The sequence below is a fragment of the Erpetoichthys calabaricus genome, chromosome 8 (assembly GCF_900747795.2).
Source record: "Erpetoichthys calabaricus chromosome 8, fErpCal1.3, whole genome shotgun sequence".
In the NCBI taxonomy this organism is placed as follows: domain Eukaryota; kingdom Metazoa; phylum Chordata; class Cladistia; order Polypteriformes; family Polypteridae; genus Erpetoichthys; species Erpetoichthys calabaricus.
The window spans coordinates 130,117,683-130,142,619 of NC_041401.2; the positions used below are offsets into that span (position 1 = coordinate 130,117,683).

The 24,937-nt window shown below is 39.7% G+C and overlaps 1 protein-coding gene across 1 annotated transcript in view; it reads left to right on the forward strand.

The window, feature by feature from the left end:
* Positions 1-24,937, forward strand: part of si:ch73-70k4.1 (uncharacterized) — a 103,037-nt gene that overhangs the window by 57,938 nt on the left and 20,162 nt on the right. Inside the window, exons 3-4 of the mRNA XM_028807476.2 lie at positions 9,357-9,501; positions 24,183-24,373. Of these exons, the coding sequence (XP_028663309.2) occupies positions 9,357-9,501; positions 24,183-24,373 (336 nt within the window). The remainder of the gene's footprint in view (positions 1-9,356; positions 9,502-24,182; positions 24,374-24,937) is intronic.

Here is a 24,937-nt window from a genome sequence, read left to right on the forward strand (position 1 = left end):
TGCCAGATCGGTCGTGAACAAAACTTTCATCCTGAAAGACTTTTTTCTTTCCAATGGCCTGGATTTTTTATGTACTGCTGAAACCTGGATTTTACCGGGCGAGACACTCACTCACTGAAGTTTTGCCCCCGGGATGTTCCTTTATCAACACGCCGAGAGCGCAGCGCCGCGGCGGGGGCTTATTGACCTTATTTAAATCTGATTTTATCTGCAAACGCCCTTCCCTTCCGCTTTCATTTTCCCCTTTAACTTTTGAGCTCAGTATGTTTGAACTTGTCTGTTCTCCACCGCTGCTGTGCACACTCATCTATCGCCCCCCAAAATATAATAAGGACTTTTTAGACGAACATGCAGCTTTTTTGGCTGATATTACCTGCAGATATGATCGCTTCCTTTGTTTGGGTGATTTTAATATCCATGTTTGCTGTCCCGTTAAACCTCTAGCAAAAGACTTTCTGGACATTATTGACTCCTTTGGTCTTTCTCAACTAGTCAATGGACCAACACATGGACAGGCTCACACACTGGACCTGGTTCTTTCTCGCGGTCTCAGAATCAGTGACTTGGACATTCTGCCTCCCAGTTTTTCTGATCACTCGCCTGTTCTGTTTAATTTGGATTTGGTCTCTGCTGAGCATGGTAAATCCACCACTACCCGTCCCTTCCGTGTCATTTCCCCTTCTGCTGCTGAAGATTTTGCAGCTGCTTTTTCATCAATCTCCACATCATGTGAATCCACGGATGCTGATGTTTTATTGCAAACCTTCTATACTTCCTGCTGTTCTGTGATGGATGTTGTAGCCCCACTCAAACAGAGACAATCCAAAGTCAAGCATGACCCATGGCTAAATGAACAAACTCGCTCCATCAGGCAAAACTGTAGGCGGCTAGAACGTAAATGGAGGAAAGATGGTCTCACTGTTACCTTTGACTGCATGAGAGACATGTGGTCTCAATACCAGAGAGCAGTCAGAGGTGCAAGGAAACGTTTTTTTACTGACATCATCTCAAAAAATTCTGGCAATCAACGTGTCTTATACAAAACACTGAATGCTGTCCTCTCTCCAGCTGCAACTGTTTTCTCTTCTCCCTCCAATGCTCTTTGTAATCAGATCCTTACGTTTTTTCTGGATAAGGTCATGAACATTAGATCCCAGATCTCCATTTCTTCTTCTGGCTCTATTGATTTAGCCGTTCCTGTACACGGCTCCCTCACTAGCTTTGAACCCATTTCACTCCCCCATCTGGAAAAAATCGTCACCTCAATGAAGCCTTCAGGCTCTCCGGACCATGTGGTGCCGTCCAGACTGCTGAAAGATGTCTTTCCTGTGATTCGATATGATGTCTTAAAGATCATAACTAGTAGTCTATCTTCGGCTACAGTTCCTTGTGCTTTCAAACACGCAGTTGTACATCCAATCGTGAAAAAACCTGATCTTGACCCTGCCGTCTTCTCCAATCTTCGTCCAATTTCCAAACTACCTTTCCTGTCAAAATTACTCGAAAAAGTAGTTTATGAGCAATTAATTCACCACCTACAGGACCATCAGGTAATGGACCTTTTTCAGTCAGGCTTTAGGCCCCAACACAGCACAGAAACCGCGCATTTACGTGTCCTAAATGATGTCCTTTTGGCATTGGACTCAGGACTCTACGTGATTATGGTTCTTCTCGATTTATCTGCTGCCTTCGACACAATCGACCACAACATCATGATCTCCCGACTCGAATCCTGGGTTGGTGTATCTGGCTTAGCCCTCGACTGGTTCAGGTCATATTTCTGCAACAGGACTCTTAGAGTCATGCTAGATGATTTTTCATCTGAATCAGTCCCAATCCCATGTGGTGTCCCCCAGGGTTCCATTTTGGGGCCACTACTTTTTTCAATTTACATCCTGCCTTTAGGTGCAATTTTTAGAAAACATGCAATCTCGTATCACCTATATGCTGATGACTGCCAAATTTATTTCTCCCTCAAGTCAACTGACTCCACTAAACCTCTTCTCGACTGCTTATCTGACATTAAGGACTGGCTGGCTGTAAACTTCCTTCACCTGAACGATTCAAAAACCGAGGTCATTGTTTTTAGTCCCGACCGCAAACAGACCCTACCCCTTGACCTCGACTTTCTTCCCATTCCAGTAACTTCGTCTGTTTCCAATCTTGGAATCAAAATGGATATGGTCCTGAAAATGGATGCTCAAGTCAACAGCACAGTAAAATCCTGCTTTTTCCATCTCGGGCGAATTGCCAAACTCAAACCAATTCTGCCTTACCACCTCCTGGAATCAGTAATCCATGCATTCATTACGTCCCGGCTCGACTATTCTAATTCCTGCCTATATGGTATTAGTAAAGCCACTCTTTCGAGACTCCAATTGGTTCAAAATGCGGCTGCAAGACTTTTAACTGGAAGCAGCAGAAGCCAACACATTACACCAATTTTAAAAACCCTACACTGGCTGCCGGTTAGCTTCAGAATTGATTTTAAGATACTCCTCTTAACCTATAAGGCACTAAATGGTCTAGCCCCTGCCTACTTGAGTGTCTTGCTCCATCGTCACAATCCCCCTCGAGTTCTTAGATCCGCAGATCAGCTGCTCCTAACCGTTCCCAAGGCACATTTTAAAGCTCGTGGTGAAAGGGCTTTTTCTGTCTGTGCACCCAAGCTCTGGAACTCCTTACCTTTAGTGGTTAGGCAAGCCACTTCAGTCACCACATTCAAATCACACCTAAAAACGCACTTCTTCACATTGGCTTTTAATTCTTAACCTGTCCCACTTGCTTTTTGCTATTTCTCTGTTTTATTGGGTCCCCTGACCTGTTTTTTAGTGTCTCTGTTTTAATTCTCTCTTAATGTTTGTTTTTTAATATTTTGCTTTTAGTCTTGCTTGTTGTAACTGTACAGCACTTCGGTCAGTTGTAATGCTGTGTTTTTAAGCGCTTAACAAATAAAAATGGTATGGTATGGTATGGTATGCATATTGCATATTTTCTGTTAATCCAATAAACTTAATGTCACTGCTGAAATACTACTGTTTCCAAAAGGCATGTCATATATTAAAAGGAAGTTGCTACTACGTTGGCTCCGATGGTGGGAGAGGATGCCGGTCAGGCCTGGTAGGCCCAAACGTGTTGTGAGGGTCTGCTGGAAACGTCTGGCAGAGCCCCCTGTCAGAAGTAGCTTCAACTCCCACCTCCGGCAGAACTTCGACCATGTCCCGAGGGAGGTGGGGGACATTGAGTCTGAATGGGCCATGTTCCGTGCCTCTATTGTTGAGGCGGCTGACCGGAGCTGTGGCCGTAAGGTAGTCGGTGCCTGTCGTGGCGGCAATCCCCGAACCCGTTGGTGGATACCAGCGGTGAAGGATGCCGTCAAGCTGAAGAAGGAGTCCTACCGGTCCCTTTTGTCCTGTGGGACTCTGGAGGCAGCTGATAGGTACCGGCAGGCCAAGTGGAATGCGGCTTAGGTGGTTGCTGAGGCAAAAACTCGGGCATGGGATGAGTTTGGGGAGGCCATGGAGAATGACTTTCGGTCGGCTTTGAGGAGATTCTGGTCCACCGTCCGGCGTCTCAGGAGGGGGAAGCAGTGCAGTGTCAACACTGTGTATGGTGGAGATGGTGCGCTGCTGACCTCGACTCGGGACGTTGTGGGTCGGTGGGGGGAGTACTCCGAAGACCTCCTCAATCCCACTAACATGCCTTCCAATGAGGAAGCAGAGCCTGGGGACTCGGAGGTGGGCTCCCCCATCTCTGGGACTGAGGTCACCGAGGTGGTCAAGAAACTCCTTGGTGGCAGGGCTCCGGGGGTGGATGAGATACGCCCGGAATTCCTTAAGGCTCTGGATGTTGTAGGGCTGTCTTGGTTGACACGTCTCTGCAACATCGCATGGACATCAGGGACAGTGCCTCTGGATTGGCAGACAGGGGTGGTGGTCCCCCTCTTTAAGAAGGGGGACCGGAGGGTGTGTTCCAACTACAGAGGGATCACACTCCTCAGCCTCCCTGGAAAAGTCAATTCGGGGGTTCTGGAGAGGAGGGTCCGTCGGAAAATCGAACCTCGGATTCAGGAGGAACAGTGTGGTTTTCGTCCTGGTCGCGGAACAGTGGACCAGCTCTACACCCTTAGCAGGGTCCTGGAGGGTGCATGGGAGTTCGCCCAACCAGTCTACATGTGTTTTGTGGACCGTGTCCCTCGGGGAATCCTGTGGGGGGTGCTCCGAGAGTATGGGGTACCGGACCCCCTGATAAAAGCTGTTCGGTCCCTGTACGATCGGTGTCAGAGCTTGGTCCGCCTTGCCGGCAGTAAGTCGAACCCGTTTCCAGTGAGAGTTGGACTAAGCCAGGGCTGCCCTTTGTCACCGATTCTGTTCATAACTTTTATGGACAGAATTTCTAGGCGCGGCCAGGGTGTTGAGGGGGTCCGGCTTGGTGGACTCAGGATTGGGTCACTGCTTTTTGCAGATGATGTTGTCCTGTTTGCTTCATCAGGCCGTGATCTTCAGCTCTCTCTGGATCGGTTCGCAGCTGAGTGTGAAGCGGCTGGGATGGGAATCAGCACCTCCAAATCCGAGACCATGGTCCTCAGCCGGAAAAGGGTGGAGTGCCTTCTCAGGGTTGGGAGCGAGATCCTGCCCCAAGTGGAGGAGTTCAAGTATCTCGTGGTCTTGTTCACGAGTGAGGGAAGAATGGAGCGTGACATCGACAGGCGGATCGGTGCGGCGTCCGCAGTGATGCGGGCTCTGCATCGGTCTGTCGTGGTGAAAAAGGAGCTGAGCCATAAGGCAAAGCTCTCAATTTACCAGTCGATCTATGTTCCTACCCTCACCTATGGTCATGAGCTATGGGTAGTGACCGAAAGAACGAGATTGCGAATACAAGCGGCTGAAATGAGTTTTCTCCGTAGGGTGTCTGGGCTCTCCCTTAAAGATAGGGTGAGAAGCTCAATCATCCGGGAGGGGCTCAGAGTAAAGCCGCTGCTCCTCCGCATCGAGAGGAGTCAGATGAGGTGGCTCGGGCATCTGATCAGGATGCCTCCTGGACGCCTCCCTGGTGAGGTGTTCCGGGCACGTCCAACCGGGAGGAGGCCCTGGGGAAGACCCAGGACACGCTGGAGGGACTATGTCTCCCGGCTGGCCTGGGAACGCCTTGGGATTCCCCCGGAAGAGCTAGAAGAAGTGGCCGGGGAGAGGGAAGTCTGGGCATTTCTGCTCAAGCTGCTGCCCCTGCGACCCGACCTCGGATAAGCGGAAGAGGATGGATGGATGGATGGATGCTACTTTGAAAGCTCAGCCAATAATAAACAAAAATCCAAAGAATTAAGAGGGGTTCCCAAACTTTTTCATATGACTGTTTGTTGCAATGGATCAGTAGCAGTAAAACTGTTTTTAAGTAGATTTTTCATGTAGGCTATCTGTATCTTTACTTGAGTATTTTACTTGTTTACGAGTCTTTTTACTTTAACTCGCTACAATTCAAAGGAAAAAAATATCCATAACTTGCTATCTTGCAAGGAAGCTTCTGCAATCGAAAACCAGGAGAAACTAGGTCAGATGATTTTACTGAATTATTCACATATATATGTGAAATTGAGGGACTATCCCAGTATATATTTATTTGCACATTTTACGTCTTTGATTTCTTTATATACAAAACATTAAGCGCATGGGAGATAAGCAAAAGGAACAGCACAGGCGGCAACTATGTTGATTTAAACAGTGAAGATATGGTCAAACCAATGTCAAGCAATGCTGGACTTATTGACATTGAAGATACAAGTAGGTCAGAAAATATGCCTTATACAAGTGGTTGGCACAAAAATGAGCCTTGGTTTCATTTATAAAAATACGAGATTATAGCATTCAAAATTTACCCTCTGATCTTAAAAAAAAAAAAAAAAACACTTAGAGGTAAGCATGCGCAAGTCAAACTTTTTTTTGACTTGCCTTTTGGATATATTGATTATTAAAATGATAAGTAAAAATCAATTAAACTGAATATTAGAGAAATGTGATTTTTTTTCAGCGAAGCGAGCAGGGGGCAAAGAATATATATATAGGCTAATGTTCATAATGATATCAGATGGTAGAGATATGGGGAGATAATTAACTGGAATGTAAGCCAAAGAAATAATGTTAACGTGCAAACAGAATCTTGCATATGACCCCCAAAAAGCTAGAATAGACTTGAAATTGGCCCAGATGAACTGGGTTCCAATAGCTGTTGCCATATAGCTGGAAATATATCTGGGAGAGACCACAGTTTCTTGTTCAGACAAACCACTTAAGTATTGATCAGTTAACAAAGTGTGGCTCTGCATTTTGTCTCTGATGTCAAGGAGAAATACCTTTCAGTTCCTTGTAATTGTTTAGAGCAGTGGTTCTCAACCTTCCTAATGCCGCGACCCTTTAATACACTTCCTCATGTTGTGGTGACCATAAAATTATTCTTGTTGCTACTTCATAACTGTAATTTTGCTACTGTTATGAATCGTAATGTAAATATCTGATATGCAGGATGTATTTTCATTGTTACAAATTGAACATAATTAAAGCATAGTGATTAATCACAAAAACATTATGTAATTGTTTTTTGTGAAATATTTATTTCTAATTACAAATAAGTGAAATTTTGTCTTGAAGCATGGTGTAGCATGGGTAACAGTCTTAATATAACAACAGTAAACTACATTGCTACATTTTGCAACAGTATGCATAAAAAGCCAACATCAGTGCGAAGGTTGAGATTGCTTCTTTCTCACCAGATCAGAAATTCTCGGGGCAGTCTTTGCAAGAGCACAACGAAGAATGAACTCCTCTTGTGCTGTCTCAGGAACATCTTCAACTTTGACTGTTAATGGGCTTCTGGCAAGTGCAAATGGGGTGTCAGGTAGATTTGGAAAGAACAATGAAATTTCGTCTGCAAGCATGTGCAAGTGTTCTTTCAAAGAAATTATCATCGTAATCCTTTTGTCTGGTTCAATGTCATGTTCCTCAAAGAAAGCAGATAAGGTAGGCAACATGTAAATTTTATTTTCATCCAATTTTTTTTGCCAAAGCTGAAGTTTCATTTGGAGTGATCAGATCTTTTCAGACAAATCGAGGCATGTTGCATTTGGTCCTTGCAGTGATAAATTTAACTCATTCAAGATGGCAAAGATGTCAACCAAGTAAGCTATTTTCTGCAGTTCACTTTTATCGCTGAAATAGCAGAGCATTGTTCGGCGCATCCAACAGTTGCGAAAACAGTCAACTGTTTAAAGTGCTCACCTTTACAAAATTGACAGAACTTATGACGCTTTTCATTACTTCTTGTAACTCTTGTGGCAGCGTCTTCGTTGCTAATATTTTCCAATGAATCATACAGTGGGTTCCGATGACTTTTGGTGACTCATTCAGTACCAAACGTTGAAATCCAGATCGACATCCTAGCATAGCTGGAGCACCATCTGGGCAAACACCACAAACCTTTTCCCAAGAGATCTTCTGCTCTTTCAGAAATGAACCAACTGTGTCAAATACATCACGTGCAGTAGTTGTCGTTTCAAGAGGTTTGCAAAAAAAAAACTCATCTTTAAAGTCGCCATCATTAATATACCTCACCTAAACCAGTAACGGTGAACAGTTTGCAACGTCTGTAGATTCATCAAGCTGGATGCTAAATATTGGAAGCGGAGCAGATTTAATTTTCTGGATTACCTGATCAAGAATATCAGCAGACATGTCATCTATTCTTCTGCGGACAGTGTCGTTAGATAAGGAAATTGCACTTAATTTCGTAACAAATTCGTCTCCGATCATAACTCGAACAATGTCTTTGGTCGCTGGCAACAGTAAATCCTCAGCAATGGTGTGAGGTTTCATAGCTCTGGCAATTCTGAGTGCCACCAAATATGAAGCTTCAACGGCTGCTACGTTTTGTTTGTGGTACTTGCCACCAGTGTCAAGTCTGGCTTTTTTGAGTCCATCAGCTTTGCTTCTAAAATAGTTGGTATCCTTGCCAGCAAAGCTCGGATGCTTGCTATCAAAATGGCGTTTTAGTTTGTTCGGCTTCATAGACTCGGCTGATAGAACTTCACAACAAATAACACATTGCGGTTTCTCAATTCCTGCTGTAATTATTGAGGTAAAACCATACTGTAAAAAATCCTCACTATATTTTCTTTTCTTAACATTCTTCTCTACACGATCCATTGTCACGAGAGACAGGCGCATACGCACACACAGGCATGCAAGAGAGAGGCATACACACACACAGGTGCGTGCTAGAGAATGGCACATACACACAGGCGCGCGCTAGAGAGAGGCACACAGAGAGAGATGGATAGAGGAGCAGTGTCTCGGTTCCTAAAACCATCGGAAATATGTGTTTTCCGATGGTCTTAGACAACTCCTGTGACAGGGTCGTTCAACCCCCAAAGGGGTCGCGACCCACAGGTTGAGAACTGCTGGTTTAGAGAGTGAGAGATTATTTAGTTTACTGTCACATATTGTTAACAAAACCAGAAACAAGCTTATTAGCTAAACATGCATAGATGCTTTTGTTCATCAATAGGAATACCTTCCCAAAAGAGTCCTAGACCTATCCAGTGCCAAGTGTTTTCCAGTGACTTTTGACCTGAATACCTTTATGCCACTGAGCTAGATAACTCAAAAAAATGGGATACTAGTAAGAGAAATGTTCTTGCTATGCATAACCAGATTCCCGTCGACACTGTATTGTACTGTTAGATCCCATGTTGAAAGAATTCAAACAATGTTGGTTTAGTTTACGTGCATTAATTCTGTATGATTTTTGATTTTTTTTCTGTGAAATTTGAGCCGTTTTAAAAATGGTGCTGTAATTATTCTATCTAAAGAACATATTTTGAAGTATTTTATTCCACATTATGAGTCTTATAGTTTGATGTTAACAGTGACGTTGACAGTTGATGTACATAATAAACAATACTGTCTTCCAGTCTCACTACAGTGGTATCAGTGAATACTTAAAATGCAAGTATCGGTAGTCATACCTGGTCTGACAAAAATTGTATTGATGCATCCCTAATTAAAATAATACAGTACCCTGAATGCACATAGTAATAAAAGTGAAGAGTGCAGTAAAGGTAGTGCGTTAGGAATAAAAGGGACAAATCTTAATGTGAAACTGAGTTTTTGACAAAAGTTGCATTTGCAAAGATTTTCTGAGTGGGTATTGACAGTAATGCAGATGGATTTTATTATGAATTCTAGTGGGATTTTTTTTCCCTTTGTACAGTTTTTTTTAACAACTACTACGTTTTTGTCTAAGCATACATATATGTTGCATAGATAACATTACATTTTAAATTAATGTCTTATTATTTTGTTGTGTAGTGACCCCAGCGTCTGGTGGACCAAAGCAGAATTAAATGAGACTGCTCATCTTTGGCTGTTGGCTCTGAAATCTGCAGTTCCTGATGCAACTCAAACACTGATGAGCTTTCCATTATGTCAAGACTTGCCTGTATTTACTCCACAGGTAAAAGTGGGACTTATGAAAGTAGGGCAACACTATCTGATACACAGTACTTGTTTAATTTAATCATGTTAGTAATGTACACGGATTTCTCAAATGAACTTAGGCAGGTAGTTTTGTATAGTGATGAAGACACACAGGACCTAACCCAGGACTGTTGGTTCACTTCTCTCCTGCAATTCACTTTCTGACTCTAAATTGATCACTTAAAAATAGAATGTCATGTTCCATTGGATAAAATATGTAAGACAGCTCTAAAAATAATAGTGATCTCCAGATACTTTATCAAATGTACTTTTATTGCTGTGCATATTAATAATGACAACTTCTTGTTTTTTCCCCTCAGTGTTTTCCATGTATGTGGTTTGTCCTGTATTAATGTGTGGCCTATGGGGAAGTATAGATTTATAGGGCCATTATTATTGTCACATGTACACAGTATGGTGAAATTCTTACATGCTGTGTAAATTGTGAATTTCCCCTTGGGGATTAATAAAGTATCCATCCATCCATCCATCCAAACATGTTGCTGCTATCTGTTATCATGATTAACCTTACCTTGAATCTTCTGGTTTTTTTTTTTTTGGAAAATAACTACCTTACTTTAGGACTATTTCTGTCTCCCTTTCCTGATTGGGCCTGCCTAAGTGGCATTGGTTGCTCACTCTGCTCATTTTATTTTTCTGCTGCTGGTCTTGGTGGATTTGGTGACTTATAATCATATTGTTTAAAGATTACCAGGCAAATTAAACATTGTAGATATCTGTTTATTTCTGATGCCAGAAAGGAGTGTGTTTTTGCTTGTGCTTATTGGGACTGTGTTGTGCCTGTGGGGTTCACGGGGAAGACATGCCCCACAGGTGAAGAAACAATAAAAGTCTTTGTTTTATTTTTACACGTGCCTCTATGTCAGTCTGTGTCGGGTCGGCACAATATAGCGCCTTACGTTACACTTGTTTATAGTTTTTAAATAGCCACATGTAGTTTTATTTCCACATTTTAAGGATTTCTAACTTTTGTTGTAATTCTGGTTAATCTTAGTATGAGATAGTGCAGCAAATTGAAGAGAGTACCCAAAGGTAATTTTCCCCTTGAAACATATGTAGCTATGATATGTTTTGTAAGCCTTGAACTGAATTGGGCAGTTCAGAAAATGGATAGACAAATATATTTACATTGGCAAACTGTTTTTTTTGGTAATTTTCTGTTGAAAATTTCCTGACCCTGAGGTGGGAAATGAATGCATTTTAAATCTACAGCTGTATCAGCCATTTTCTGCAAAGTGGCATTAATTGTTGTGATGAAAAGTGGCCAGAATAGGGTAGGCCTCCTAACAAATGAGTGAGCTTTTGAATTGAATCTCATCTGAGAGTACTTCACTATTGTGTACAAGAGTATTTTCCAGAAATAATTTAAGAATACTTTAGCAAATACAGTATACTTGTAATTGGATGATGTGAGCTTATGACTGGATGCCTGACATTTCCTTTATGTGACCCATGTAATTTTTTTTTGCTGTTCACAGCAAAATCTTCCACATGCAAGCACCACACCTAAAATCAACTCCAGGCCTTTTATCTGCTTAATTGATAATGACATAACGACGGACTTGCCCACACCTGCCCATGAAATAGCCTATGAGTTAATTGTCCAATTACTTTTGAGCCCCTGAAATGAAGGGATTGTGTTAAAAAAATGCTTTAGTTGCCTCACATTTTTATGCAATCGTTTTGTTCACCCACTGAATTAAAGCTGAAAGTCTGCACTTCAACTGCATCGGAGTTGTTTCATTTAAAATTCATTGTGGTAATGTATAGAACCAAAATTAGAAAAAAGTTGTCTCTGTCCAAATATTTATGGACCTAACTGTATGTGAGGACTGTATGTGGATTTATGGCCATTCTGTGAAGAAAGGAGCGCTCCTGGACCGTCCACCCGTCTTCACCATTTCAGGAACTACCGGTAGGACTATTATTACATTCCCCTTCAACTTGTGGATCTCTGGACTATTAACCTTCATCTTTACATTACATCAGTTGCCGTTTTTTCATGGACTTTACTGTGTGTGGTTATTGTTGTAGTTTGTTTTCGTGTTGATTGTACATCACCGTAAGGGGAACTGGGGTGGAATCGTTGTTTTCATTTATTATTAATACATTATTTATTTGCTCTTTTAGTACCGGTGGCTTTTTTCTATGTGTGTGTGTAAGGGTTTGGCCAAGGCTGGGTGCATCCCTGGCATCTCCACTCAAAAAATAAATAAATTACCGTCTCTTCGACAGTGTGAGTCTTAGCAGCACCGGACCGCTACATGGAATTACATCATAAGTTTCCATGCACAAGAATTTGAGCCTTTGTCAGAATTGTCCACAGAGGTTGTACAGCAACCCTGCTGACACTGCTCAGCAGACCATAATTCCATCTTAAATTTAAGTCATTTTTTTTTTTTTTAAACGTTTTTGCATTAAAAGATCAGTAACAAACTTTATTAAGAAATACAATAAATGTTAAAGCACAAATATTAAAGGGAGTCAACAAATAACAGTCTCGTAACTTTTTTCATGTATCTAATAATCAAATTTATCTAACTCCAGTGGCACAGTGTGAATAATTTAATTGCCCCTTTACACCTAATGACTAGTTGTACCTCCTTTAATTGGAATGCCTCAAACCAAATTCTTCCCACTAGACCTGGGTAAAATTATAGATTTTCTAATTAATCATCATTTTACGTTTAAACAATTCAATATCAATACTTCTCAAGATCGATCTTGTGAATCTCTATCCTGTTCTATTACTATATGCAAACTTTTGCTTATCTTCGTTTTTTGCTGTCCAATCCAATACATGTCTCTAATGTGCCTGTTAAGGGTTTCTATGGAAAAAGTACTTTACTACCTCTCATAAAATGGTGTGTCGTCCTCAACTGAAATTGGCCACTTCTACAGTTAAATCAGATGTGTCCGATTTACTACGGATTCAAACAGTGTGGCGATAAAGAGCAACTGAAAGTTGCAAAGTCATATATAAGCTGTTCAACTTAGAAGTTACTGTTATACTGTTGTACTGTTATAACACAATAAATTGGAAAAATCATTTATCTCAACATCAGCCATAAACGTTAACTCGGTCAACATTCAAACAAGTGGAGCCTAAACAATATATGCATTGAGGGAGCATTTAGCTCCACACTTCCATTTAAATTGTCTTGTGGCCAAAAAATAACAAAAATCTATAGCAGTTTATATTTGTAAAAATGGAGAGACCCTACACCGTTTTTGAAACAGGGGCTTTTGATAAATGATACAGGTTTTGGCTACTATACGAACCAGAAAGCAATTGTGTTAAGTTATTTTACCTAAGAAATGGAATCTTGGTGATCAATTGGACTTTCCAGCAAGAAAATGATCCCACGCACGTCTCCAAGTTAACCAAAGTTTGGTTAAGACATAAATCCCGGAATGTCCTGGAGTGACCTTCTCAGTCCCCAGATTTAAATTCCATTGAAAATCTTTGGTGAAGTTGCAGCTTGGAAACCATCAAACATCAATTGGCTGGAGGCTTTTGCATGTGAAGAATGGGCAAAGATTCCAACAGAGAGGTGAAGAACGCTTGTTAGCACTTACCAAAAACTATTATTTGAAGTTTTAAAGGTTAAAGTATGCCCCACAAAGTACTGAAGCTGGGAATTGAATAATGGTACATATGCACATTTATGAAAGGATTTACATACTGTATTTCATTATGCTCTCAAAATTACTGTAAAAATGTGTCAAATTTTTTGTTGTTTAATGGAGCTTTTTGTCAAATATTTTCATTAACCTCAAATTCATATTACTATGTCTTCTGAGATAAGGGTGTTGAATACTGTATTTCTGATTGCAGCCATATATTTGTTAAATTATGGTGAATTTGAATGAGTACAGTGATACAAAAAAGGGTTTTTTACTTTTATTTATTTATTTTTTATTAAAAGGGCAATGATATTTTGTTCCACATCTTGCAAATACCGATTAACTATTCATCCATATTACTAACCGAGAATGGTAAACCGGATGGCATGGACGCAGGTGCATGGCGATGGGACCATGAGACGTACTTCGCAGGCGCGTACAGCTCAACTAACGGAAATAGCAAATAAAACAACCGCCATATTGTGAGTGGCACTACTTCGGAGTGAAGTTAGGAATAATGTGCTGCTTGTGATTGTACAAACCGCTGAACGCTTTACACCAAATTCAAACACAATACAGCTCAACGATACACACACAAGCCCACCTGGATAAGATCAATGAACACAGGCGCCTACAACGCGCGTCTGAAACTGCGGAAGCAAAGCAGGCACGGGTTCAAAACGAACGAGCTCGACTGACAGATATACAAACACGAGCCCGCCTGGATAAACAACACGCCCATAGCTAACGATTAACGACACAGCCACACAGAAAAGAGGATTCTGCACTGCACCCCAGAGTCAAACGTAAGACACTACAGGGTCCACAAAGATAGTACGGAATATATAAGAGCACACCGATTAAAAAAAAAAAAAAAAAATCAATCGTGTAAAAGCACATAGTACACACAAATCATGTGCTCTCAGCGCATAGAAAGCGTATAAGGACAATACGGAGAATAGAGACCCAAAGGCATTGGAGAGAAAAAAAGGCAGATAAGAGATTATGAAAGCAGTGGAATTCGAAAGGCTCAAACAAACGATGGCACGATACACATGCATACAAAGGTACAGAATTTGAAAGCAGTAAAATTCGAAAGTATTGTAGCGTCCCACCCAGGTTGAGGGCTTTTTGGTTTTAAGTGACTGTTAGGTCCGATTGAGGGAAGGCGGAGTACAGCACGGAGGACTGATAGCGGGGTATTGATTTCATGCGGTAAGGGGGGGCGTTGGAGAGGGTGCTAGAAAGTTGTGTTTGGGGTTAGGAAGTCAGCTATTGTTCAGGTAAAACTTTCGTGACACTTTATCATGTCAGTCACTACAGTATCAAAGAAAAGATAGAAACGATTGCATTACCGCAAACAAAAGGTGATTAATCATCAGAACCAGGAGTAATTGAAAAAATACCAGGACAAATTGAGGTCTGAAAAAAAGAGTAGACAACAAAGTCTTTTCGCATTCGCATCATTCAATGGACAAAACGTGGATTTACACAATAATGGACCATATGCTATGAGAATCTGTGGTCTCACAGCAGTTAAAGGAACGACAAGTTAAATTTCAAAGAGTACACAATTCGGTCGGGTGTATATTGATGATCTCGGAGAAGCGATGCAAATTTTAACAGGCAAAAAGAAAGGTGATGTATATATTCCGCGAGTAACCTTACACACCAAAGGAGATCGTGATATGCCATTCGTAGTAAAATGTTTACAGTTTACTGTGAGAATAACTTTTGCTATGACAATCAATAAATCACAGGGACAAACAGAAAAACTCGGATTATTTATTACAGAAACAGAAACAATATTCACTCACGGGCACTTATACGTTGCCTTGTCACAATGTGTCTCCAAACAATATTGTTTTTAATGAAGCTTTAAAGTAAAAGTGAAAATAATGAAATTGAAACAATTCCAAAAAAAAAAAACATGTAAAATTGTATATCCAATTAACCAAACACGGGAGTTGGCGAGCGAAGCCCCCTAGTTCTACTTCTAATCAAGTATTGCTTCTTAAATGTCATTCCATGTTTATGCATATGTTATGATGTCACTATGTAGACACCCTTCAAATAAAGTGTTACTGAAATTTGTCACATTACGCTAATGTTCTCTAGGCATGGTTAAGTAACCTCTAAAAAAGCCAACACTTCAAATATATTAGTGCATGCTAATTCAATCAAGATAAAATCAATATTGAATTGAATCAGGACATCATTGCTAATACCCTTCATACAGTCTTTCACATAAGCGCTGATGCTTGCAGGCTAGTCTAGTGCAGCTGCTCAATCCCAGGGACAGTGAGGCTGCAGGATGTCACGCTTGTGTCACAGAATTTTAATGCTATTGCTAATGTTGCTATTTTAATGTATTGTTTAATACATAGTTCAGTATTGTGAGTTCTGAACATTTATTCTTCATATGGTATATTTCTATGCCGATACGTCTGTCTAGTATGTTGATTTTGGTCTGTACATAAACTCTTCTGGCTGCATCTTTAGCATCTGGAATTGTCTTAATGACTCAACCTGTAAACCAAGAATTGCGAGGTACAGCATCATCTGCCATCCAGACACTGTCTCCTAGTTCAACATTTCTTCTTCGTTTAAGGCATTTTGACATTCTTGAATTATAGACAAATACTCTTCGTCCGTGTTTTTCAGAACAAATCAGCCATGTGTTGAACTTGTTTCCAGCATCTTCATGTATACTGGTCATTTTTAGAAAAAAATTCTGAAGGTATGCCAGGTTTAGTCTTGTCTAATACATAGTGATTGGGAGTTAATGCTTCCAAATAATTTGGGTGATCTGATACCTTTGTGAGGGGTCTGTTGTTGATGATTGATTCAACTTCAGGCATAGAGATTTAGAGTTTTTAATTGTTCAGTGTGTGTTGGTTAAGCATTGAGTTTATATTTTTCTTGTGCTTCTAATATGTCTTTCCCATACTCCTCCTTTTATAAAAAGCTGCTGGTAGGATAAAAATCTATTTGATTACTTTCTTCTCCACAACATTATTTGTTTCTCTTCATCAATGTTTTAACAGCTTCATATAGTTTTCTTTTAGCTCCAGCAAAGGTTGTTCCATTATGTGAGCAAATAACATTACATTGAACTGTTTGGAAAATAGTAGATTGACATATGGGATAAACACAAACATCACGGTCCAAGTTGTGTGCAATTGCAATGTGTACTGCTTGTTAGGCAAGTGAAACCTACTCCATACCTCTTACTAAACTTCATCCTATTTTAATGTGAAACATCCAAAGTCAACTTCAACATTGGTAAAAGGTGGCGGGTTGGATAACAAACAGTCTTCTGGCAAATCTGCCATGTTTTTGCTCACCTGCTTTAGCATTGTTATCTTCTGCAGGTTGTGCACTTTGAAATGATTTCCTGATAACCGAGTTAGGATGAGGTATCCAATATTTCTGGTGTAACTGAAAGAATATAATTTCTCTGGGTATTGTTGTAGTTGACAGAGGCTTCAGCTTTAGCTAAATTTTCTGAAGACATGGGATTTGATTTTATTATAAGGTTTTTTTTTCATATGTGAAATGTCTTTGTTTCATAAGGTTTTTTTTTCATATGTGAAATGTCTTTGTTTCATCTTGTAAATGCTGTAGTATTTCTTTAAACTTGAAAAATCTTGCCACTTCTTTCTTCAGGCATAGCCATTCTGGGTAGGGAGATAGAACTTTAGGAAATTTTGACTTTTTACAGAAGCTCCTTAAATACATACATACATACATACACACACACACTATTGTCTGAACACAATGGTGAAATCAAAAATCATAATCCTCACAGTTCTTTTAGCATTTTCCAGGTGAGAATAAGCCGTGTGGAGAAGACATATAATTATATCCTCCACTGCAATTTTTGTCCGATAAGCAAACTGTGGTGGGACAAGGTGGTTTACCATAAGACGACTCATGGTCTAGGACAAGTCTTTCAGATGTCTAAATGATGTGAGACGCAAGTGCCACTAGTCTATAGTAATTAGGTGAAGAGACAACCTGGCTTTTTTGGAATAGGAACAATGTAGGATGTTTCCACAGCAGCTGCACTTTCTGGTGCATTAGGAACAAACTGAACAGGTGACTGAGGACAACACATAGTTGGCCAGCACAGGCCTTAAGAAGTCGATGCCCACTCCATCTGGTCCCACAGCTTTTCCTGTATGTAGCTTCCTCGGTTGTCTTTTTACTTGGTCCTCAGTTATGGACAGTCTGAACTGATGGTCAGAGATGGACTTGTCTCTGGCCATTCCAGTTCATGTGGTAGAAGTTGATGATGGGAACAGTTGGGAGGGAAAATCTATTAATAAATGAGTTCAGTACATTAGCTATGCCTACATCCTCTTCTAGAATCTGAGCCCTGGGTTGCCTGGGTACTCATGCCCAGTCCATACCAGACATCTTATGTTACTTTGAGTGAGTTTTATATTTTAACTTTGTAAGCTTCCTTTCCTTCACTCCATTTTTTCCCAAGCCTCTTTGTCACCGGATTTGAATGCTGTCTTTTTCTTATTTAGGGGACCTTTTAGCTCCTTAGTAATCCAGATCTTGTTGCTTGGAAAGCAACGTACTGTGTTTGAGGGTACTACTGTGTTGACACAGAGGTCAATATAATCTGTGATACGGTGACTGAGTCCCTCAATATCCTGCCCATGTAACTCTCACGCCATTTTTCACTCTATCATTTGGAAGCAGTCATTCAGGGCCATTTCAACCTCCAGGCCTTCTTCAGTATTCTTGTTTTAACAGGTGGCCGTCTAATAACGGGCTTGTAGTTGGGAATAAGATGCATCAGGTTGTGGTCAGTTATGCCCAAAGATGCCAGTAGTTTACACTTAAAGGCATCTTTAACATTTGGATAGAACAGGTCCAGATTTGTATTTTCTTGAGTGGAACAAGACACAAACTGATAGAAGTTTGTCATTGTTCCTTCTAAAGTCACATGGTTGAAGTTACCACATATTATAACTTCAGGGTCAGAATGAATTATCATTAAAGTGTTGGTGACAGAATGAATCATTTACATTGCCAAGGCCCTATTTACAGAGGGAAAAATATACATTAATAAGGGCAGTTTAATTTAATTGGGTAGAAGTTTTAAGTTTATTTATAGGTTCAGCAATCTCCGCAGTGTTTATAAAGTTACCTGCATACCTTTTGATCAATCGATTTATCTTTACTGAAAGAATTCACTTCTGTTCTGACTTCAGTAAGAAACTTGGGCCTTGTGTATATAAGGTTATTTAAGATGACTAGAGCTTTAGTCAGACCTATTTCATTTTAGCCTCAAAAGAGTGACAGTACTTGTGAATAAGTAAAACTCCATACCTTTTAAATCACAGTTCCTTTGTGCTGATTTTGTCTGGCAGTTTTCTGACTTAAAGTATATGAGGGTTTCCAAGATAGTTCCAAATAATGCAACTGGAAATGCTTGATCCTAAGTATGATACGTATGTGACAAATACCATAGTCCAAATATCTTCATTTTTAAATTTTTAGTGAAATGCAAAGCAAATAGTTCACACAAATAAAGGAAAAAAATGATAATGTGCTCATAAAAAAGAGAAATAAATAACTTGTTAGTGAACTCTGAACACTGTCTGGCAGTTGATAGTGTCGTGCCCGCTATAACCCCTAAATCCTTCTCATATGGTGTTTGTTGGACTTTCAGAACTCCCGTTGGGTATTCAAACATAATATTTTTACTTCCTACCTGTAATATTTTACATTTACTTACATTAAATTTCATCTGCCACAAATATGCCCAAGCCTGTATGCTGTCCTCTGTATTGATTCAATATTATCTTGCAATCCACGTATCTTGGCATCATTTACAAATTTAACCAGCTTTACTTGTCACTTTAATTCCTATCCAAATCATCACTGGTGCTTTAACATACTGTGTTAAAAAACAGTTACTGATTACTTCTAAAAACTCCTGTGTTCCGCTATTGCAGTGTTATTCCAGTTTATATTTGGGTAGTTAAGTCCGCCATGACTAAAATGTCCTCCTGTAAACTTGCCTTTTTAATATTACTAAAAAGATATGCATTGAAATTACTGTCTGCATTGTGGTGGTCTATAACACACTCTTAAAATAAGGCCTATTTTCCTAATGCTTTACAGTCGAAGCCGCATGTCCTCACTAAGATGGGGCTTATCGTCCAACTGAAGAGAACTTGCATTTAAATTCTGTTTGACATAAACAGCAACCTCACCTCCTTTTTTGTTCCATCTATCCTTCATAAAAAATGTGTATCTCTCTATGTTTTACTCAACCCAATCTTTGTTATTTAGCCAGGTTACTATTATTGCTATAATATCATAGTTAAGCTCCAATACATACAACTTCTACTCACTTGTTTTATTTTTGATTCTTCTAGCATAAAGGAAAGCAATTTTTAATGTGTTACTCATTTTACTTTTTCATTTAAACATTTGGTTAGAAGTGATGCTACTGTGCAATTTATTTTTACATCATTGTTCCTTTATGTTCCTTTATCCAAACACTAGCGTCGAAAAGTATTATAGTGACTATAGCTGCAGGTGGAAGTCCCATTTTACTTGTGGTGCCAAGAAGAGTTGTGTCGCTGTGCAGCAGTCTATTAGCCAGTAAAATCTCTGTGAAGAAGCTGTCTGTTGTTACGGTTCTGCCTTTGTCCATAAACGGCTCCATAAGCTTTATGACCACAGACTTGGAAAGTCTTTGCCCTGGGTTGTAACTCAAAACACAATTCTCAACAAACATTGGCAGATGTCTGAGATCGCAGCAAATCTGTAATTTTTCACACATTCTGCACGGGTGTCTTTGATGTCAAAGCACAAATGCTGCATGGTAGTCTGATAGTGGTCACGGGACATTGTATGTTTGATTGCCGGTACAACAAATAGTTCTGAGCAGGCATCAAGGAAAGCACTAACTGTGGCCATCGCTGCTGTTGTGAAAAGAATGGAGATAAATGCCATCAGCTCAGAGAGGGAGAGGCAAGTTCGTTGTAGCACGTGAACGTCACTGACAGAATAAAACTGAATAATAAAAAAACTAGCGTTAACTTTTACAAGTAGCCAAAATTTACACCGGGTGTTGCAGACTCAAATCAAATGTATGTTTTTATTATCTTTAATAAAACCCCTGTGTGCGTCCAGTGTCCCTGTGTGTGTGTCTTCTGGTGAAGTGGGCATGGTGCGATGCTTCAAAGGCCGCCTGACGTGTCACACAAGACAGAGAGGGCGGGACCTATAAAATATCGCGCGCCAGATCCAATCGGATTTCGGTAAGTGAGGTAAGACCTAAAACAGAAAACACGAGAAATCCAATCGGGTACTGAGACGCAGAGACCAGCTTCCCCATTGTTGTGCAAGTGTTCACTCTGAGGATGTCAGATTTGCGATTAAGAAAGCTTGGCCGTGTAAAGTAAAAGTAGATTTATTTTCGCACACATTACATCAGTTGCTGGGGAGAATCTGCTGATTGCCCACTGTTGTGACAGAAAATTAAACGCATATTACGGACAGCAAAGCCAGTATTAATGTCAGAGAAATTTACAGGCATTTTATGGAAAAAATTTAATGAGGTAAAAGGTCCCTTGCCATTTAATATAGACTGTTCCTACTAATGTTTATGGACTACTGTTCTAGCGCCCGTTATTGTAACGGGCTTAATGTCTAGTAGTAATAATAATAGCAGCGCACTACTCAAAACATGGAGTGCCTGGCCTCGAATTCGGAACCTTTGAGTTGTAAGGCAGCCGTTCTTATCTCTGCACCATTGAAGAATACATATCGACTTCCTCTCAATTGATGTTTGAGCTTGGGTTTTTAACTCATTGACAGCAACATGAAAATCAAATGATTTTTTTTTCTTTGGTAATATTCTTGAATAAAAGTGCGCGTATTTATTTGATATATGGACTAAAGTCTTCACACATTATACACTTCACGTTGTTGTTAGTATAACATGGAAAACATTTCTGCTTTAGGTATGTGTTCATTATTTCTTGACTCGCATTTCCTGCCACCCTACACTTACAACAACAACATTTATTTATATAGCACATTTTCATACAAAAAGTAGCTCAAAGTGCTTTACATAATGAAGAGAAGAAAAATAAAAGACAAAATAAGAAATTAAAATAAGACAACATTAATTAACATAGAAAGGAGTAAGGTCCGATGGCCAGGGTGGACAGAAAAAACAAAAAAAAACTCCAGAAGGCTGGAGAAAAAAATAAAATCTGTAGGGGTTCCAGGCCACGAGACCGCCCAGTCCCCTTCGGGCATTCTACCTAACATAAATGAAATAGTCCTCTTTGTAGTTCGGGTTTTTCACGGAGTCACTTGATGCTGATGGTCATACAGACTTCTGGCTTTTAATCCATCCATCATTGTTGGAACATCATGGTGCTTTGGGTAGATGGTGGTGGCGCACGCCACCACCAACAGGACACCGGAAAAGGAAACAGAAGAGAGAGTAGGGGTTAGTACAGATTTTGAATGAATAGTTATTATAATGAATTAGATATACAGAGTATCAGGATTAAATTACAGTGAAGTTATGAGAAGGCCATGTTAAAATAATGTGTTTTCAGTAGTTTTTTAAAGTGCTCCACTGTATTAGCCTGGCGAATTCCTACTGGCAGGCTATTCCAGATTTTAGGTGCATAACAGCAGAAGGCCGCCTCACCACTTCTTTTAAGTTTTGCTCTTGGAATTCTAAGGAGACACTCAGTTGAGGATCTGAGGTTACGATTTGGAATATAAGGTGTCAGACATTCCGATATATAAGCCGGGGCGAGATTATTTAAAGCTTTATAAACCATAAGCAGAATTTTAAAGTCAATTCTGAATGACACAGGTAACCAGTGTAGTGACATCAAAACTGGAGAAATGTGTTCGGATTTTCTTTTCCTGGTAAGGATTCTAGCAGCTGCATTCTGCACTAGTTGCAAACGATTGATGTCTTTTTTGGGTAGTCCTGAGAGGAGTGCGTTACAGTAATCTAGCCGACTGAAAACAAACGCATGAACTAATTTCTCTGCATCTTTCGATGATATAAGAGGTCTAACTTTTGCTATGTTTCTTAGGTGAAAAAATGCTGTCCTAGTGATCTGATTAATATGCGATTTAAAATTCAGATTACAATCAACGGTTACCCCTAAGCTTTTTACCTCCGATTTGACTTTTAATCCTAATGCATCCAGTTTATTTCTAATAGCCTCATTGTATCCATTATTGCCAATCACTAAGATCATTGTAGACATGGAACACACATGAAATGTATGAATTCCAAATAATGATATATTATTACCCTATACAACTCCAGGCACTTCACTGCCAGATAAAGAGACTTGAGCTCTGACAATTTTGCGATGGACTCTGCTCTGTTGGTGGGAGGGATTTGATAGCAGGATGCTTGCTTCTTGTGCTGATAGACCCAGTTTCAAAACAAAACACGCTAATGGAGAGGTGCTAAGGAATGTAAGGTGGCCTGGTATTGTGAGTTTTTTTGTAGGCTTCAGGGATTCTAGTGCTAATAAAGAACATATTTGGATTTCATTTATAATAATGACCTTTTTATTTACTAAGTATTTTCCACAACAGAAAGAAATACTTAAAAGAAAAAAAAACTTCTAAAGTTCAAAAGTAAACAATCTCTATATATAATCTTCATTTGGATCTTGATCTTTGTTTGTCCGCAAATGAATTAGAAGAAGAAGCATTAGATGGCAGTAGAGAGACAGCTAAAACATAGGCATTGCATTAAGAATCTCCTCCAGGCTTATACTACTGAAGACTGTAGTATTCCAGTCACACCTCAAAACACAGACATTCAAACTAAACAAATTGTTGTGCTTTAAATTAACTAATCTTTATATATAATCTTCATTTGGATCTTGATCTTTGTTTGTCCACGAATTCCACGCATGCGTAGACCACCTTCCAGTTTAGTACGTTGTTGTTACTCACGGATGTCAACAATGTGCCAGAATAACGAAAGGGGTGGTGGACAGTGTTACGCTGGTTAGCTCCTGAGGCCTGGTTAGAGAATGAGATTGCCAAAGATAAAAGGTACGTGCCTACGTAACATATGAATGAAAGAAAGACAGTGGGTAAAATGAATGACAACGTAACAGCACAGTCCGGAATTTATTATTGTTACGTTGTAGCCGGCGAGTGCTGCGCATCTCACAGTTGTACCGTGGCTTGCTCACATGTCAGTGAAGTGATCCCTATTTATGCTTTAAAGAGCCTGGATACCTATGTGTCCCCCTTTTATAACCATTGCTCCGTGTATATTGCCTTACTCTTTGGATTGCCACAAAGCAACCTGCGTGATTGGAGAAAGGTTGAGAAGAGATCATGAGAGGAAACGACAGTGTCGTGAAAACGAGACAGACTGTGAACAGAGAGAAGCAGAAATGCTCCTACACCACCACATAATTACTATACGGACAGTGATTCCGAGTAGGCCATTCCTATCAAATCAATGTCCAAGGGTTTTGTTTTGTAATTTTGTTTCCCTTATAAAAAATCATAATGCTGTGCGACGAAGGGCCCAGTTCACGACTGGCAGCCGCGTTTAAACAGGGAGCCCTTCACAGACAACTTTAACACGCGCAATGTAGTTGGGCGCACATGGCTAGTACAATAATACATGCTAAACCATTGATCATAGGGTAAACTTGCGTAATGTTGTGTAAATTCTGATGTGATACATATCCAGATACCACTTTGGAGTTATTACTCCTGATTTGGGAAAGTATCTTAGAGATACTCTTTGTTTATTTATACAGTTCTGTTTTGTTGTTTTTTTTGTTAATGCTTATGTTCATGTTCATGAAAATGATAGGCAACACTCTAGAACAGCTAGGAATAAAGTTTCAATGATAGATGCCTGCCATTTTAACAGTTTCTTAAAAACAGATACTTTTTTATAAATCAAAAATTCTTTTGTATCTTTTGAAAATATTGTGTAAATGTTTTATGCAGGTTTATAGGAGTAATAGGTCAAGCACGTTACGGAGCTGTAGTGACATAGAAGACAGGTGTGTTGAATTTCCACCCATGTGCTCATCAGTAAAGAACGAACAGTCAACTTCATCTGAAAAGGCAAATAGTTCATCAAAAGGCAATTTAGAGTTATCTTCCTGTCCTCTTTGCTTACTTCAGTTCCCTGCTAGGTGAGTATTTATTTACTACTCTTTATTTGTGATTAGTTTAATTTCATTTTTTACTATAGATCATTAAAACTTTCTTCCAAAATATACCTTATTTTTGTGTGTTATGTTCATTTTTATTTTATATATTTTTACATACCATGACTCATTTGAATGACATTTTTCTAAGCAATTTCCTTTTATCTGGAACATGAAAATTATGTCTTATGGACATACTGTATCTTTATAGTGATGTGATGCTTTCTGTAATACTTGTGACATTTGCTAAGGGATGCTTACTGTTGCTATCCTGCTTAACATGCATCTGTTATGCAAGTATTCTCTCTCTCCCTCCCTCTCTCTCGATTATAGTTCCAGAGGATTGGTTTATGTGTTAACTTACTACTTCCAGTGCAGGTCACACAAGTTCACAATTAGATTAAGCAAGTAGTAAATGGATGGATGTTGCAAAAATACCAGCAGTCAGATTTATTTAAAGTATCGGGAAATAAAAATGAATTACTACTACACTTAAAAAAAATAAACTGAAATTCTATGCAAGTAAAACCTGTTCTATGTTTTGTCAGA